This window comes from Chelonoidis abingdonii, chromosome 11, assembly GCF_003597395.2.
Source record: "Chelonoidis abingdonii isolate Lonesome George chromosome 11, CheloAbing_2.0, whole genome shotgun sequence".
NCBI classification, from domain to species: domain Eukaryota; kingdom Metazoa; phylum Chordata; order Testudines; family Testudinidae; genus Chelonoidis; species Chelonoidis abingdonii.
Genome location: NC_133779.1, coordinates 51,055,365 through 51,071,221, shown reverse-complemented (window position 1 = coordinate 51,071,221; position 15,857 = coordinate 51,055,365). Strand labels below are relative to the sequence as shown.

Here is a 15,857-nt window from a genome sequence, read left to right as displayed (position 1 = left end):
CTTCGATTGTAAGCTCACTGGGGCAGAGGCCGTCCTCCTGTTCTGTGTCTGTACAGCGGATAACACAACAGGGTCCTGGGCCAGGATTCTATCACAATACAAATAATAACATCTTCATTTGCCCACCATTTACTCCCCACTCCCATCCTGCCTGGAGCCCTCACCAGGGATTTAATGATAACACTGAGCTGCCGTATCGTGCGTTCCATCCTTAGATCTCAAAGCACTTTAAAAAGGTGGCTCAGTGTCCTTAGCCTCATTTTACAGATGGGGACACTGAGGCACAGAGAGAAGTGACTTGCCCAAGGTCACCGAGTAGGTCGGTGCCAGAGCCAGGATTTGACAACCCCCACACACACCCTCTGTCTCCTAAATCCCCTGCACTGTCTCTCCACTTGCCTCGGCAGGATGTGGTGGTCGACCAGCGTCAAGGAGAGGGAGCCAGCCCGGTGCAGCGCATGCAGGTCGATCTCATCCCGGAAGATCAGACAGGTGTCAGGGATCTGCTGCTCCTGCAGGAGGAAGGAGCTCTCTGTGCGCAGGGGGAACTCCGAGCGGGGAATGTTCAGCACAGGGACAAATACCGCCTTGGACTCCAGAGAGGTCTGCAGGAGAACACAGCAAACCACAGGAACAGTTAGCAGCAGGCCTTGGCTACGGAGAGCATGGCCCAGGGTGGGTCCAGGCATCACACAGCAGCTCTAGCATACATTGGTCTCAGTGCTATGTGGCCAGCAGCCCAATTTCCCCACATCCCCCCTTGCACAGAGAGATCCCCTTCCCTCCCCATCCCTGTTAAATCCACCTCAACCAAAGCAGAGCTCCAAAGCAGAGCAGGGCCGCCCAGAGGATTCAGGGGCCTGGGGACTTTGGCGGTGGGGTCCCGGGGCAGAAGGACCCCTCGCTGTGGGTCTTCGAGGCACTTCGGTGGCGGGTCCCGGAGTGGAAGGCCCCCCCTCCCCCCCGCCACTGAAGACCCGGAGCAGAAGAAGCTCCAGGGGCCCAGGCCCCACGAGAGTTTTCTAGGACCCCAGAGTGAGTGAAGGACCCCACTCCAGGGGCCCCAAAAAACTCTTGTGGGGCCCCTGTGGGGTGTGGGGCAAATTGCCCCACTTGCCCCCACCTGGGCAGCCCTGAAGCAGAGCCAAGCCTCAGGGCAACACTCACCTTTGCCAAGTAATAAGCCAGGGCAAGCGCCGACACCATGGAGTCCAGATCGCAGGCTTCATTCCCCAGCACCACGTGAACTTCCTGCCTGTGCTGGACATGTTCCTGCCAAGAGACAGGAGACTTTGAATCCCAGCAGAACAGGCCCATTGCCGCTGGCATGGGAAAAAGACCTACTCCCATGTGCTGGGTTGCTAACAGGGAGTTTCGCAAAGGAGTTTGGAAGGGGACAAGGTTCACTTGCCGTTCTTTAAAACCCATAAACTAAACTATATTCAAAACTTCTTGATTTAAACAAAACCCCTTCGTTAACTAGGTAGTGCAGGAGACAATGCAGGCAGAAGCCCAGCAGCAGAGTGGGGGCTACCCAGTTTATTGCGCCGAGTGCAGCATGTATGATTACCTGCCCTGTGGGCGGGTGGCGTATGTGTGCATTCGGTGCAAGGAGCTCCTGGCCCTCAGAGACCACGTACGGACTTTGGAGGCCAGGGTGGTGGAACTGGAGGAGCTAAGAGATGCAGAGAGGTATGTTGATGAGGCTTTCCGGGACACTGTAGAATTGTCCCACCTCCGGTCAGACAGCCCCTGCACCGTTGAGGAGGATGAAAGGCCCAGGGAAGCAGAGCAGTCAACGGGAGTTGAGGGAAACCTTCCCATAGTTGGGACCCTCCTTTCAGATGGTGTTGGGGTATCCTCTCGCACTGAGGTTATCTCTCCGGGGGAGGGAACTCCAGTCACTAGGAAAAGGCAGCTGTTAGTAATGGGAGATTCAATCATGAGAAACCTAGATAGCTCGGTTTGTGATGACCGGGAGAACCGTATGGTGACTTGCCTGCCTGGTGCGAAGGTTGCGGATCTCTCAAGATATCTAGATAGACTTATGTGTAGTGCTGGTGGTCATGGTCCACATAGGTACTAATGACATAGGGAAGGGTAAGAAAGACGTCCTGGAGACCAAATTTAGGCTGCCAGGGAAGAGACTAAAATAAAGGACCTCTATGGTGGCATTCTCAGAAATGCTCCCAGTTCCACGCACAGGGCCAGGTAGGCAGGCAGAGCTTCAGAGTCTCAATGAGTGGATGAGACAATGGTGTAGAGAGGAGGGGTTTAGATTCATTAGGAATTGGAGAGACTTTTGGGATGGGGGAGCCTATGCAGGAGAGATGGGCTCCACCTAAACCAAAGTGGAAATGAGGGGGTTAGTTAAACAGAATTTAAAATGTACAGTGACTAAGGTTTCCAGCAGCCTATAACAAAACAAAGGCAGCCAGATCTCAGCACTGCATGCTCCTAACATAGCAGGCCCATAACAAGTTCATCAGAGACGCGATCAAATCTCCAGCTGCTATCGATTCTCTTTGGTTCTTAAAGGCAGGACATGTGCAAAGAAAGCTGCAAGAACAAGCTCTGGGCCAGATTCTCCTTTTACTCTTGTGTAACTCTAGTTTAGACCAGTGTCCATGAGAAGATAAGCAGGCTCCTCTGGTTGCAGACAGAAGTTCAGATGCAAGGAAAACGGAAAGGGATGAAGATGGGAGTTTAAAACTGAGGGGCATGATTCTCTTTGCTATGAAGTCATTTACAACAGTGCCAAGTATGCTGACCTGCCAGCATTTTACAACGGCGTACGTGACTACACAAAGTGCAGGGCAAATGGAGAATCAGGCCCAAGATGTTTGAGGTTCAACGTGAATGTGGGGCGAAGGGCTGGCTGAGATGCTTATGGCCTCTCGGAGCGAGCTCTGGCGCTCCAATCTCTACACTGGCCCTTTTGCTACAGTGCTGAAACTTGCCAATGAAAAGTGAGCCTGGAAACTACACATGGGCAGCTAGGTCTTGCCAACCACTTATGAATGAAGCTTTTGGTACCTGTAAAAGCAAACGGATGCAGCAGCCAAGAAGCCCTCCTTGTCAGACAGCAAACAAGGTAGATTTGCACCAGCTCTTTAAAAGCTATTTGCCATTCCCCGCAGGTGCTAAGAGGCAGCATCCGTTTCCCAGTTACTGTCAAGAGAACAGGCAGATGCACTCCGCGCAGGGTTTGAAGCCTGGCTGGCCAAGCACTTTACATAAGCAAGGCTGGGACAGTGCATTTATGGAGTAGAGTTAAGAGCTGCATGTTACCAAGCGAACATGCAAAACAGCAGCATATGGCCCCAGGGAGGAAAGAAAACAGCCTCACTGAGAAATGCAAAAGCAATTTGCACTAAAAGGCACTCAAAGGCCTTGGAGAGGGATGCGAACAGCCTTTTCAAAGCTAATTTACCTTCACACTAACTGGGAATGGCAGCTATGTCCCAGCCATTCCTGCAAACACATTAAATCAACATGACGGGTCTGAGCCATTAGGATTGTAAGAGACACACTAGCACCTTCTGGAATCAGAATGGATTGGGGGGGGGCATTAAAATGGTCATTCCATCTAAATAATACAATCATCTAGTCTGATCTACTACATTACCACCGGGCACAGAACCTCACCCAGTAACTTCTGCATCCAGCTCAGACCTTCTGCCTGGGCAAGCATGTATCTTGTACAAAGACACCCCACCTTAACTCAATGATTGCACTACCATGACCCTAGGAGAGTTGCTTTGGCCTAGTCAGCACTGACTCACTTCTATAACACCCGGTGTATCTCGATTTGAGATCCTGGGACTGCAATCTAAACAGTAATAGCTATAGCAATGGTAGGTCTCTTCCTGGGATACTGGATTCAGTTCTGGCCCCGCTATTTCCAGGAGGAGATTGCCAGAACAGAGACGGCCTTATGGGAAAACATCCAGATTGAAAAGGCAGAGATGGTTTCGTTTCCAGAAGCGATGTGAGAAGGAATATGATTGAGTATGTAAAATAGCAGACAATGGAGAGAAGAGAACTTGGGACAGTCCTAGTTATCTTCCCAGAACACAAGAATAAAGGGACATTATTCAGCAGAAGGCAACCAGTTAAAGACTGTGGAAAGGAAATGGTTTTATTTGTATACAGTGTGCACCAGGCTTGTGGGACTCACTGCCACAAGATTTCAGCAAGGTGAACAGCTCTGTCAGATTCACAAGGATTGGATTTTTATACTGGTAATGAGGGCCTCCACAGCTAGGTGTGATTAAAGAAAAGATTGGAAGGGAAATAGACTTTCCTGCTTCAGGGCATACACTGACTAAGTGAAGGTGACAGGAAGAAAATTCCTTTACAAGCAGGTTATTCCGTAGCGTCCCACCGCAAGGGTGGTTTGCGCCTGCCTCTGAAGCAGCTGGTACTGGCCTCCGTGGGAGACAGGATAGTGAGCTGGCTAGAGAAAGGAAGGATGGTGCAGTGGTTAAAATGCTAGCCTGGGGCTCAGGAGATGTGGGGTCAAGTCCCTGTTCTGCCTCAGGCTTCCCTGCACAATTCACTTAGTGGCACATTTTCAAAAGCACTTAAGTGACTTAGGAGCCTAACTCCCATTTTCTAGAATGACCTAGACACCGAAGAGTCCAAACCTCATCAACTCTGAATAAATCACTTGGGTGCATTAGCACATTTTCCCCTTTGCCGCTCTGTACCTCAGTTTCCCCTCTATACAATGGTGATAATACTCATGCCCTGCCTTGCAAGGGGGCTGTGAGGATAAGTACATCAGACTGGGAGGGGCTCAGAAGCTGCGGGGATGGTGGTCAGACCCAGTCTCGCAATTCCTATAATCCTAATTTGTGCGATACAGAAGGTTGGGGGGGGACAAGAAAAAAGTTCACTTTTGAGCTACTTCTGCAACTGTAAATAGAAAATGCCAATGGTGCAGACCTGTGGTGATGGCAGAATCTGCTGATGAGGAACTGAGTCAAGGTCTGACTCATTCATACTAACAAAACACGAGGTTTATCTCAGGCGCTGCGTTCATCTTTTGGGTTCAGAACTGACAGAGGATGGGGAAGCCGAAGGGGAACGGCAGCTCTGGAGAGAGAGCCACAAAAACAAGTTGCGAGGGGAACATCTGCAGGGAAAGTAAAAGAGATCCCAAGCCAGGTGGCTCACAGAGCCTTGGCCAACAACCCGCCAAACTACACCAGAGTTTCTCCGTACACCATGAGCAGCCAGACACTGTGGGGCTGAATGCCAAAACGTCGGTCTGGGAGAACAGTGGGGAAAAACAGAGGTTATGTCTACACTGCAATTGGAGGTGTGACTGCAGCTAAAACTAGCAGTGAAGACGCAGTGACACAGGCTTCAGCGCGGGCTGGAACAAGCCCGCGAGGGACCTTGGGTATGCGGTCGCATTGCTAGCTTGCACAGGGGTCCACGCCGCTGTGTCTTCACTGCTAGTTTTAGCCACACTAGCTAGTGTTGACATACCCTTAGTAAGAGCCCAGCGTGGGAGGGTGCCTACTTGAAAAGTCTGCACCCAACAAGAGACAAAATCGCTGCTACTGTCTGCCCACAGTGCAATCCTCAGCGATTTGAAGGGGTAATTCACAGAAACAGTAGCATCGCTATATATACGCAGCACACACCCAGCAGGGGACTGGAGAGGGCTTGAATCTTCTGAAGAGCTCTGATGAAGGGAGGTCACAGACCCACCATTGCAAGCCAGGGTTGTATTCAGAGCTATTTACAGCAGTGCCTAAAGAGGTCTGCACTGAGAGTGGAACCTCACTATGTCAGGCACTGACTCCAAGACAGTTCCTGCTGCGAAGAGCTTGCAGCCTAAGTTAACAAAACAGGAAGGGAGGGGAAACTGAGGCAGAGAACAGGACACTGATTTGCCCAAGGTCACTGGCAGAGCTAGGACTAAGCTTAGAATCCAGGACTACTGAGGCCCAGTTCAATGTGCTATCCCACTGGGCCAAGCTGCCGCTCAGGCTTGTAGCATCCTTTTCTTCTGGCCAACTTTTCTTTTTCTTTTTTTAAGCCTTGCAAAGGTAACGCCCATTTTCTCACACCCAGCCTGCAGGCAGTGTTAATTTGTGGGCCCAGCAGCAGCGCAACTTCAGGCGAGTCTCAAGCAAATGCAGAAGACTTATTTTTGTGGCAGGCAAAGACACACACGAATGGCAGCCCGACAACGTCACCGACGCACTCAGTGCAAACAGGCTGCACTCAATGAGCCGCACACAGAGGCTTGTTTATGTGCAGCCCCAAACAAACAGTTATTATGGAAGAACACCCATCCTGCATTCACCCTACCAGCTCCTCTCTGCAGACAGCAGAGCCCGTCAGGCCAGAAGAAAGCAGCTTTTTGTGCCGGTTCCCCACACTTCCACCCCCTCTGTGTTCTGTTTGATCTCTAGAACAAGGAGACCCCTTCACCAGGTCAGCATTTAGGTTACGCCCCACCACTGAAGCTTTGTCTATGTCCTGCCTTGTAGCCACCGGAGAAGTTATGCTACTGCCCATCGCTAGTGCAGATGTAAACGAAGTCTTGCACTAATGCAGTGTGTGTGTGGTATGGGCCGCATTCACCCTAGTGCACAGTCTGTATAAACTACTACACCGCACTGATTCAGCAGCGAGGCAGATTTGGGTACATGGCTAGGGACCTATTTACCAACAATCTCCTTCTCCCCAGGTCCTACTGCCACAGATGTGGTCAGAGCAGGGTACTCCTCACTCTCATTAGAGAGATGGTGCAACTGGTGGAACTTTCTCTGTGAGGACCCTTTAGTTTTGAATTTGTTCCTTCTGCCCTGGTCATTAACAGCCCTGCCGGGGCACGGCTGCCAGGTCCATTTGCTTTTGGTAACAGAGACAACTCCAGCTGAGACCATACAGATGAGAAATACGGTTCTAGCAGCTGGTAATGATTTACGTTAACGATAGGGCGAAGGAGGCTTCCTAGAGCAAACCATGCATCATGAAGCACGTAGAACCAAAGACACATGCTGCTTTTTCATAGTTTCATGTGAGTTTAAGGTTGAAAGAGACCGATTAGATCAGGGGTCGGGAACGGCGAACCGAGGTCACTGGGAGCTGCAGGGGGCCATGCCTGCAGACAGTCAATGTAAACAAAATGTCTTGGGGCCCTGATGGGCCGTGTGCCAAAAGTTGCTGACCCCTGGATTAGATCATCTAGTCTGGCCTCCTGTATAACACATTTCACCCCAATATCAAGCCCAAAGACTAAACCAAAACATTTCAGCTCTCAGGAGACTAAATTGTGCGCCACAGGCAGAGAACAGGAGAGACCAAGGTGCCACCAATGGCAGGGTACCGATTAGGTGGAACATGCCATGGGGAGGAAATTCCTTCCAAACCTGAATGTGTGAGCTAGACCCATCAGCCAGGCGTCTAAGAAAAAGAATTCTTGGTACCACCTCAGAGCACTGACCCACCCCATCCAGTGACCCGTCTCCAGCTGTGGCCCATCGCTGATGCTTCAGAGGAGGGCAAAAATAACCCCAGCATACATGAAGCCAATTGTGCATCAGGGAAGAATATTCCTTTTTGACCACCCCTTGCATTTTTACAGCCCTGAAAAATAAATACCTGATACTGAAACCTGCACCAGTGTCAGTGATTGCACACGGTGCAGAGCAAAGAGAATCAAGCCTGAGGCAGTGGACACAATGCAATACAGCACTGGCTAAAAACCCTTGTGTTAAATAAGGCCTTAAACCCACAGCTAGGTCCTCTCTGCTACCCAGTGCAGAGAAGCAGGCCGGTCAGTGAACAGCACAGGCAATGATGCCAGGCAGCGGGGGGGGGGGGAAGGAGAAAGGAAAAGTTAAGTCCCAGCCCTCCCCTCCTCACTGTAGCACTGGAAGGTAGGTTTATAGAGCGTCACTTGCCTTCAAGACTCTAGCAACATGGAAGGGTGGGGGACTGTCCTTCAGCAGAACCTCCATGGGACAGGAAAACAGGAATGGCTGCCTCACCTTATAGATGCCCTGCGCTTCTCCCACGAGTGTCACCAGCCAAAAGGCAGCAGCTTCAGGGTCACCCCAAGGAGCACCTCCAGGGACAGATGCAGGGGGCATAGACAGATCGCAACGAGGCAGTTTTAGCACTAATGCAAGAGTTCTTTGGGTATTTGTTGATGGCAACACCCTTGGAGGCAGACATGTGAAATGCACTCAGTCCATGACCTAGCATTCAAAACACGCACTCAACACTGGGGAAGATGAGCCACTCCTGGAATGGGTAAGACACCATGTTGCTAACCTATCCATTTCACTGGGGAAAGCAGGGATAATTCTTCATAGCACTTTGTAACTGTGGGGAGGAAAGTTGGTCTTGCGGCTAAGGCACTAGACTGGGACTCAGAAGATCTAGGTTCTAGGAAAGTCACTTAAATCGCTCTGCACCTCAGTTTCCCCATCTGCAAAGAGGGGATAATCTTCTTCCTCTGTTTCTTACTGTGTGTGTGTGTGTGCAGCGGCTGGCACAATGGGCCCCTGATCTCGGTCACTGTGTGTGTGTGCAGCTGCTGATACGACAGACCCCTCATCTCACTTACTCGGTATCTGTGCAGCTGATCTCAGCTGAAGCCTCTGAGTGCTACCATACTACAAGTAATAGCAGTAAGTTTTAGTAACAAGACACATCACTGCATTAGCTTTGCTATTCATTTCCCCTTCACCCCCAAGAACTGAGGAGGGTTTTCAGAAAGAACAATCAAAGCTGGGGATTAGCCAAGAAATAGGGAGGTTCTACCGTATATTGAAATGTCAAGTAGATTTTTTTTTTTTTTAAATCTCAGCTGATATTTTTAACACCTCTGAGCAGAGAGAGATTAAACATATTACTGGCTGCTGACTAGCTCATGTCTCTCCTCAAAGAACTGCATAAAAATACTCATCTATAATTTCCTTACCATAACAAGGTATCAATGTCGAGAAACATGACAGCGCTACACTCTGGTTAGGAAATCTAAAGCTATTAGATGAGAAATGTAATTTAAATTGCATAGTAAACAGGATCAAAATAGACAAGGCTCTTCTGTCTTTCATATCTTCCATTGCTCCTCAAGCACACTGATATTACCACAGCCTGTAGCTAGCTGAGTGACCTAATTCTCCATTGCATCTATTAGAAGCTCCCTGAAAAAAAGCATTGTATCATGTTATCTAGGTTTTGCGGCTTTTATTATTTTTTTATCCCTTGACCAAATAAGATGGATGACATTTTCCAGATGCAGAGAGACATTGGAGCTCGTAGCATGAGAATTTCCGCCCAAACACAAACTCGTGTCATGGCCAGGAACAGCATTCGGATGTTAAAACTCATTGCATGAAACTCTCAGCATGAAACACTCAGCAATTATCAAACCTGCTTGCATAGAACTGTTGCCTTCACTTGAATTTTGGCACACTTGGGGAAATGGGAAGAAACACACTCTATTGTAAGAAGCAGGCAATCTTCTATTTGTATTTCCCCACCTGGATTATGCTCTATCCCAGGGGTCAGCAACCTTTCAGAAGTGGTGTGCTGAGTCTTCATTTATTCACTCTGATTTAAGGTTTCACATGCCGGTAATATATTTTAACATTTTTAGAAAGTCTCTTTCTATAAGTCTATAATACATAACTAAAATATTGTTGTATGTAAAGTAAATAAGATTTTTAAAATGTTTAAGCTTCATTTAAAATTAAATTAAAATGCAGAGCCCCCCAGACCGGTGGCCAGGACCAGGGCAGCGTGAGTGCCACTGAAAATCGGCTTGCGTGCTGCCTTCGGCACAGATGCCATAGGTTGCCTACCCCTGCTCTATCCAATAGGTTCGTGCTAATCACAACATCCCTAAGCTTCTCAAGTATATCACCATCTCAAACACCTCAGAGGCCAGTGATGCCTGTTCTATTGCTATCCCAGCTGTACTAACTTATTCCACATAAGCAAAGCAAGACAGGACTAGGTCTCGAAAAGACAAGCAGCGCCCTGAGGCCAGAATGAATCCCCAAAGGAGGGCCCACTCATATTCATTTGACTGACATATATTCATCCATAGGGTCCTTTTGAGCCTACTAATTAGTGCTCACAGCACTCTTTGCTAACCCCTCTCAGAAAAGGTTGGTGCAAAGATATACGACATCAGATGTTCCACTCCCATGGCCCTATGCAATAGGGAGGTGTTGTACAGATGGGGAAACTGAGGCCCAGAGACTTGTCCAAGGTCACATGAGACATCTGCCACAGGAACAGAACCCATGTTTCCTGACTCGCAGTCATGTGTCTTAACCACAAGTCTTTTCTTTTGCCACTTTGCTCACAGGTCAGAATGCGCCACATTCTACATGTCAGCCTGTGACTGCTGTTGGACAGTTACAAATTGGTGAGGGTGCCCTAGCCCAGTGCAAAGAGAATTCTCGCTAGACTCACAGTGCAGTAAAGTCTCAGATCTGACACACAACTTCGCCCTTACCATGAGTTTATAGCCTGGGCAGAGATCATATGTAAACTAACAAGCTAGACTTTTGCTGATTTTCAAATTAGTGGAGCTTAATTTCTAAAATGTCTTAATTTCTAAAATTTATCTTTTAAATGTTACAGCCAAGGTCTACTTCGTTCCTGGAGAGAAGTCTACAATACAGACAAAGCAACACTAAATTCGAACAGGTCTTTATCACCTCTATTTTCTGCACTTATTTTGACACTGTAACACGTTCACTTTAGCGCTGTGCACAGTTGCCCATCACAGCAGAACTGAAAATGCTAAAGAAACAAAAACAACAGCTTCTCCCTCAGGGCAAAAACTGGGTCATTTCGTGCATCCACTTCTGACACTCCCTCTCCCTGCCCAAACACACTAACACTAAACATCAGCCTTTGTTTCCACAACTTCAAACTGTTTTCGAAGTGTTTGTCAGTCAACAGGTCCAGGTAAAGGAAATTATATGGGTCCAGGATATGCAACAGCCAGTTTGAACTAGCACCAAAACAAAACATCTAGCCTGGTGGCAGAATTTAAGTCCAGCATCACATGAAACATCAGAATTAGATGCCACTGGAAAATTGATTTGAAGCGGGTATATATATTTCTTATAACCTCTGGTAAGTCACTTTAAAGGTGTATCTTGCTTAAATTTTGTTCTCTACTTAAATTCACCCATGATTTTAGCAGTCACTGGTCCTAGGGGTTCTTAAGACAGCAGACAATGCTTCAAAGTCCAGCACCCCAGTAGCAGAAAGTCTTAGGCGCGGATTCTCCTAGGAACTTGAAAGGAGTTTGGTACCCACCTTTCGCTTAAAGTCAATAGGATCTGGGAGTCTAACTTCCCTGTAACGATCCTCTGAAGATGCCAGCCTCAGTCTCTAACTCTCCTGGATCAGGAAAGATCAGCTGCTAACACCATTTTGAAAAGCCGCAGGGGCAGGGGAAAAGCAGCACAGTAATCAGAGCACTGTGATTTTCAAGGTTGTGGGATAAGGTCAGTTCAGGGACGAATACTTTTTGCTAAGTTCTGGTTTCAGTCCCGTCATCAAACAGAAAATACTTCGATCCCCGGGTATCCTTTGTCCTAGTTCTGCAGGTGTAAATGGGCTACATCAAACTAGGCTCTTCCATTGGTGCCCATCCCTCCAGCATCTGGGCACCTCAGTCTAGATCCCAGTCCAGTCCCAGAGCCAGGATGAGGGGAGATGGAGGATCATGAGGGCAGCATGGAGGGGGGGCCATGGGGTTAGGGGGAGCAGAAATTGAAGGGGGGGATGGGGAGGCTTGGAGGGGTATGGAGGAAGCTGAAGGACCAGGCATGGATGGACGGGGGAGGAATCGGGGGCAGTGGTTGGTGGGTGCTGGGAGGCAAAGGGGACCATGGACTAAAGGATCAGGGAGAAGGCGGGGGGCAGCAATGGACAGGGGTGAGGGTGGGGCAAGCTGTGGAGGGGAGGTCGGGCTGGGGAGCAGCAAGTGGAGGAGGTGGGTTGGGCTGCGAGACATGCAGGACCAGGATGTGTGGTCCAGGGGGAGGTTCAGGGGTCACCAAGGCTGAGGGAGCAGGGGGAAGAGCTGGGGCTTGTGAAGGGGGCGATGGAGGGGAAGCTTTGTGGGAGCCAGATATGACGTTCTGGTCTCCATGTGCCCCCCATGCCCTCCTGAACTCCCTCCAGCCCCTGCCCCCCATAGCTCCGGCTCCTTCCACAGCCTCTCACCCCCCAGGACCCCCTCCTGCTTCCTCCAGCCCCTGTCCCCCCAGCCCCTGTCCCACAACTCCAGCTCCTTCCACAGTCCCTCCCCCCCAGTTGCCTCCCTCCCGCTTCCCCAGCCTCGCCCCTCAACTCCCACTCCTTCCACAGCCCTCATTCCCCCTATGCCCCCCTCTTCTGCCCCAGCCCCTGCGCTTCCACAGCCCCTCATCCCCTCTAGGGCTCCTCTGCTTCCCCCCAGCCCTGCCCCCATAACTCCAGCTCCTTCCACAGCCCTCACCCCAGTGCCCCTCCTGCTCCTCCAGCCCTGTCCCCCATAACTCCCGCCCTTCCACAGTCCTTTCACCCTAGTGCCCCCCTCTGCTCCTCCAGCCCCTGCCCCAACTCTAGCCCCTCCACGCCCCTCACCTAGTGCCCCCTCCGCTGCCCCCCAGCCCCTGCCCCCATAGCTCCCGCTCCTTCACACCCCTCACCCCCAGGGCCCCCCTCAGTTCCTGCCCCCTCCACAGTCCCCCTCCCGTCTCCTATTGCCCTTCCAGCCCCAGCCCCGGCCGGTACCTGCAGGGCGGCCCGGCGGCTCCGCACGAAGCGCCCATGGCGGCGGGCAGCGGGGCAGGAGGTCGGCGGCTCCTTCCTCGCGGTGGGGACCGTCCCGGTCCCGGTCCCGGCCCCTCGGTACGAGCCGCGCGCGGGCTGCGGGAAATGGAGGCGGCCCCGGAGAGCGAGAGAGTCACTGGGTGGGGTGGCCATTGTGAGGGGGGTGTGTGTGTGTGTGTGGTAGGGGGGCGGGTGACGTGGGTTGTGTTGTTGTGTGTGTGTGTGGTAGGGGAGGGGGTGACTGTGGGGTTGTGTTTGGTGTGTGTTGTGTGATGGGGTTCTGTGTGGGTCTAAATTACAGTGCGTGTGTGTGTGTGTGTGTAGGGCAGGTGTGGACTGTGGGGTTGTGTTTGTGTGTGTTTGGTTAGGGAGGGGTGACTGCTGGGGTGTGTTTGTGTGTGTGTGTGTGTGTGTAGGGGAGGGGACTGTGGGTTGTGTGTGTGGTGTGTGTGTGGTGTAGGGAGGGTGTGACTGTGGGGTGTTCGTTGTGTTGTGTGCTGCTGTGTGTGTAGGGGGGTGACTGGGGGTGTGTTTGTGTGTGTGTGTGTGTAGGGGAGGGGGTGACTGTGGGGTTGTGTTTGTGTGTGTGTGTGTAGGGGAGGGTGTGACTGGGGGGTTGTGTTTGTGTGTGTGTGTGCGTGTGTGTGTAGGGGAGGGTGTGACTGTGGGGTTGTGTTTGTTTGTGTGTGTGTGTGTGTAGGGGAGGATGTGACTGTGGGGTTGTGTTTGTGTGTGTGTGCATGTGTGTGTAGGGGAGGGTGTGACGGGGGTTCTGTGTGGGTCTAATTACAGTGTGTGTGTGTGTGTGTGTAGGGGAGGGTGTGACTGTGAGGTTGTGTTTGTGTGTGTGTGTGTGTGTTTGTGTGTGTGTGTGTGTGTAGGGGAGGGGGTGACGGGGGTTCTGTGTGGGTCTAATTACAGTGTGTGTGTGTGTGTGTGTAGGGGAGGGTGTGACTGTGGGGTTGTGTTTGTGTGTGTGCGTGTGTGTGTAGGGGAGGGTGTGACTGCGGGCGCTATGTGTGTGTAGGGGAGGGTGTGATGGGGGTTCTGTGTGGCTGTGACTACAAGGGTTGTGTGTGTGTAGGGGAGGGTGTGACTGTGGGGTTGTGTTTGTGTGTGTGCGTGTGTGTGTAGGGGAGGGTGTGATGGGGGTTCTGTGTGGCTGTGACTACAAGGGTTGTGTGCGTGTAGGGGAGGGTGTGACGGGGGTTGCTGTGTGAGTGTGACCACGGGGGTTGTGTGTGTGTGTCGGGGAGAGTGTGACAGGGGGTTCTGTGTGGGTGTAATTACGGGGGTTGTGTGTGTGTGTAGGGGAGGGTGTGACTGCGGGCGTTGTGTGTAGGGAAGGGTGTGACTGCGGGGTGGTGTGTGTGTAGGGGAGAGTGTGACTGTGGGTGGTATGTGTGTGTAGGGGAGGGTGTGATAGGGTGCTGTGTGGGTGTAATTACGGGGGTTGTGTGTGTGTGTAGGGGAGGATGTGACTGCGGGCGTTGTGTGTGTGTGTGTAGGGGAGAGTGTGACTGTGGGTGTTGTGTGTGTGTAGGGGAAGGTGTGATGGGGTGCTGTGTGGGTGTGATGACGGAGGTTCTGTGTGTGTGTAGGGGAGGTTGCGAAGGAGGGATTCTGTGTGTGTGTGTGACTACGGGGGTTGTGTGTGTGTGTGTTGGGGAGGGTGTGATCGGGGGTTCTGTTTGGGTATGACTATGGGGTCTTGTGGGGGGGGGGTGTGACGGGGGGTGCCGTGTGGGTATGACTGTGAACGTTGTATGTGTGTGTAGGAGAGGGTGTGAGGAGAGGATTCTGTATGGTTGTGACTACGGGGGTTGTGTGTGTGAAGGGACGAGTGTGACTGCAGGGGTTGTGTGGAGGGGAGAGTGTGACTGCGGAGGTTATGTGTGTATAGGGAAAGGTGTGACTGTGAGGGTTTTGTGTGTGTGTAGGGGAGGGTGGACTGTGGGGTTGTCTGTGTGTGTAGTAGAGGGTGTGACTGTGGGGTGTGTGTAGGAAAAGGTGTGACCTTGGGGGGCTGTGATGGGGGAGTGTGTGTGTGTCAGTGGATGGTGTGAATAGGAGAGGGTGTGATGTGAGAAACCGTGAGGGGTTGTGATGTATGTGTTTGTAGTTATGCCTGTGTGTGTGTGGTAACTTGTGATTTTATAGGAGGGTTATGAATATAGGAGGGAGTGTGTCGGGGTGACTGTGGGGGGATGTGTGGGGAGTGTATAGGAATTTGGTCTGAGTGTAGGGGGTTGTGATGGGGAGGGAAAGTAGTTGTAAATGTATTGGAAGGTTATGCATGTCAGAGATTGTGATGTGTGTGTAGCTGTGAGTAGTGTGTAGGGGAGAGTGTTTGTGTGGTGAGTGCGTACGGGATTGGTGTGATTGTGGGGGATTATGATGGGGGAGTGTGTGTGTATAGTGAGTGTATAACGGTTGTGTTGGTGAAGTGTGTAGGAAGGGGTGTGATGGGGCAGTGTGTGTGCTTGTGAATGTAGGGGATTTTCTATGATTGTGGGGATTCTGATGGCAGAGCGTGTGTAGTTGTAAATGAGTGTGCATGGGGTTCTGATCAGGAGTGTGTGTGTGTGTGTAAGGGTTGTGATGGTGAAGTATGTGTGGGAGGGTTGTGTGTGCAGGTTAGGGTATGTAGTTGTGAGTGTATGTAGGAGGGTTGTGAGTTTAGGGGGTTGTGATGTGTATGTATAGCTGAGAGTGAGTGTGTATGGGTTCTGATGGAGTGTGCGTAGGAAGGTTATAAATGCAGGGAATAGAGTCAGGAGAGCCTGTGTGTAGTTTGGTGTGAGTGTAGGGGATTGTGATGGGGTGGTGTGAGTGTAGTGGTTGTGACGGGGGGTATATGTGTGTACTGAGTAGAGGATTGGTAGTCAAAGGATTGTGATGGGGAAGTGTGTGTGAAGTTGTGTATTTGTGTGTAGGAATAAGCATGTTTGCAGAGAGCTGTATGAGGCTGTTTGTGTGCAGAGGAGTTTGGAAAGCATAATCCCAACTATACATATAAAATGATGGGGTCT

At 50.9% G+C, this 15,857-nt stretch overlaps 1 protein-coding gene across 1 annotated transcript; it reads right to left on the bottom strand.

The window, feature by feature from the left end:
- Positions 1 to 308: 308 nt before the first annotated feature.
- Positions 309 to 12,978, bottom strand: LOC142047572 (exopolyphosphatase PRUNE1-like). The gene is made up of 3 exons (XM_075071381.1): positions 12,787 to 12,978; positions 1,168 to 1,272; positions 309 to 605 (listed from the first exon to the last, which is right to left on the bottom strand). The coding sequence occupies exons 1-3, from the start codon at positions 12,976 to 12,978 to the stop codon at positions 309 to 311; spliced, it is 594 nt and encodes a 197-aa protein (XP_074927482.1).
- Positions 12,979 to 15,857: the final 2,879 nt, after the last annotated feature.

Excerpts from the sequence above, each read along its gene's own strand:
- LOC142047572 (XM_075071381.1), bottom strand. The coding sequence starts at position 12,978 with ATGGCCACCCCACCCAGTGACTCTCTCGCTCTCCGGGGCCGCCTCCAT. Across the intron at positions 1,273-12,786 it reads GCCGCCGGGCCGCCCTGCAG|GAACATGTCCAGCACAGGCA; the intron begins GTACCGGCCGGG and ends GTCTCTTGGCAG. Across the intron at positions 606-1,167 it reads TGGCTTATTACTTGGCAAAG|ACCTCTCTGGAGTCCAAGGC; the intron begins GTGAGTGTTGCC and ends GTTCTCCTGCAG.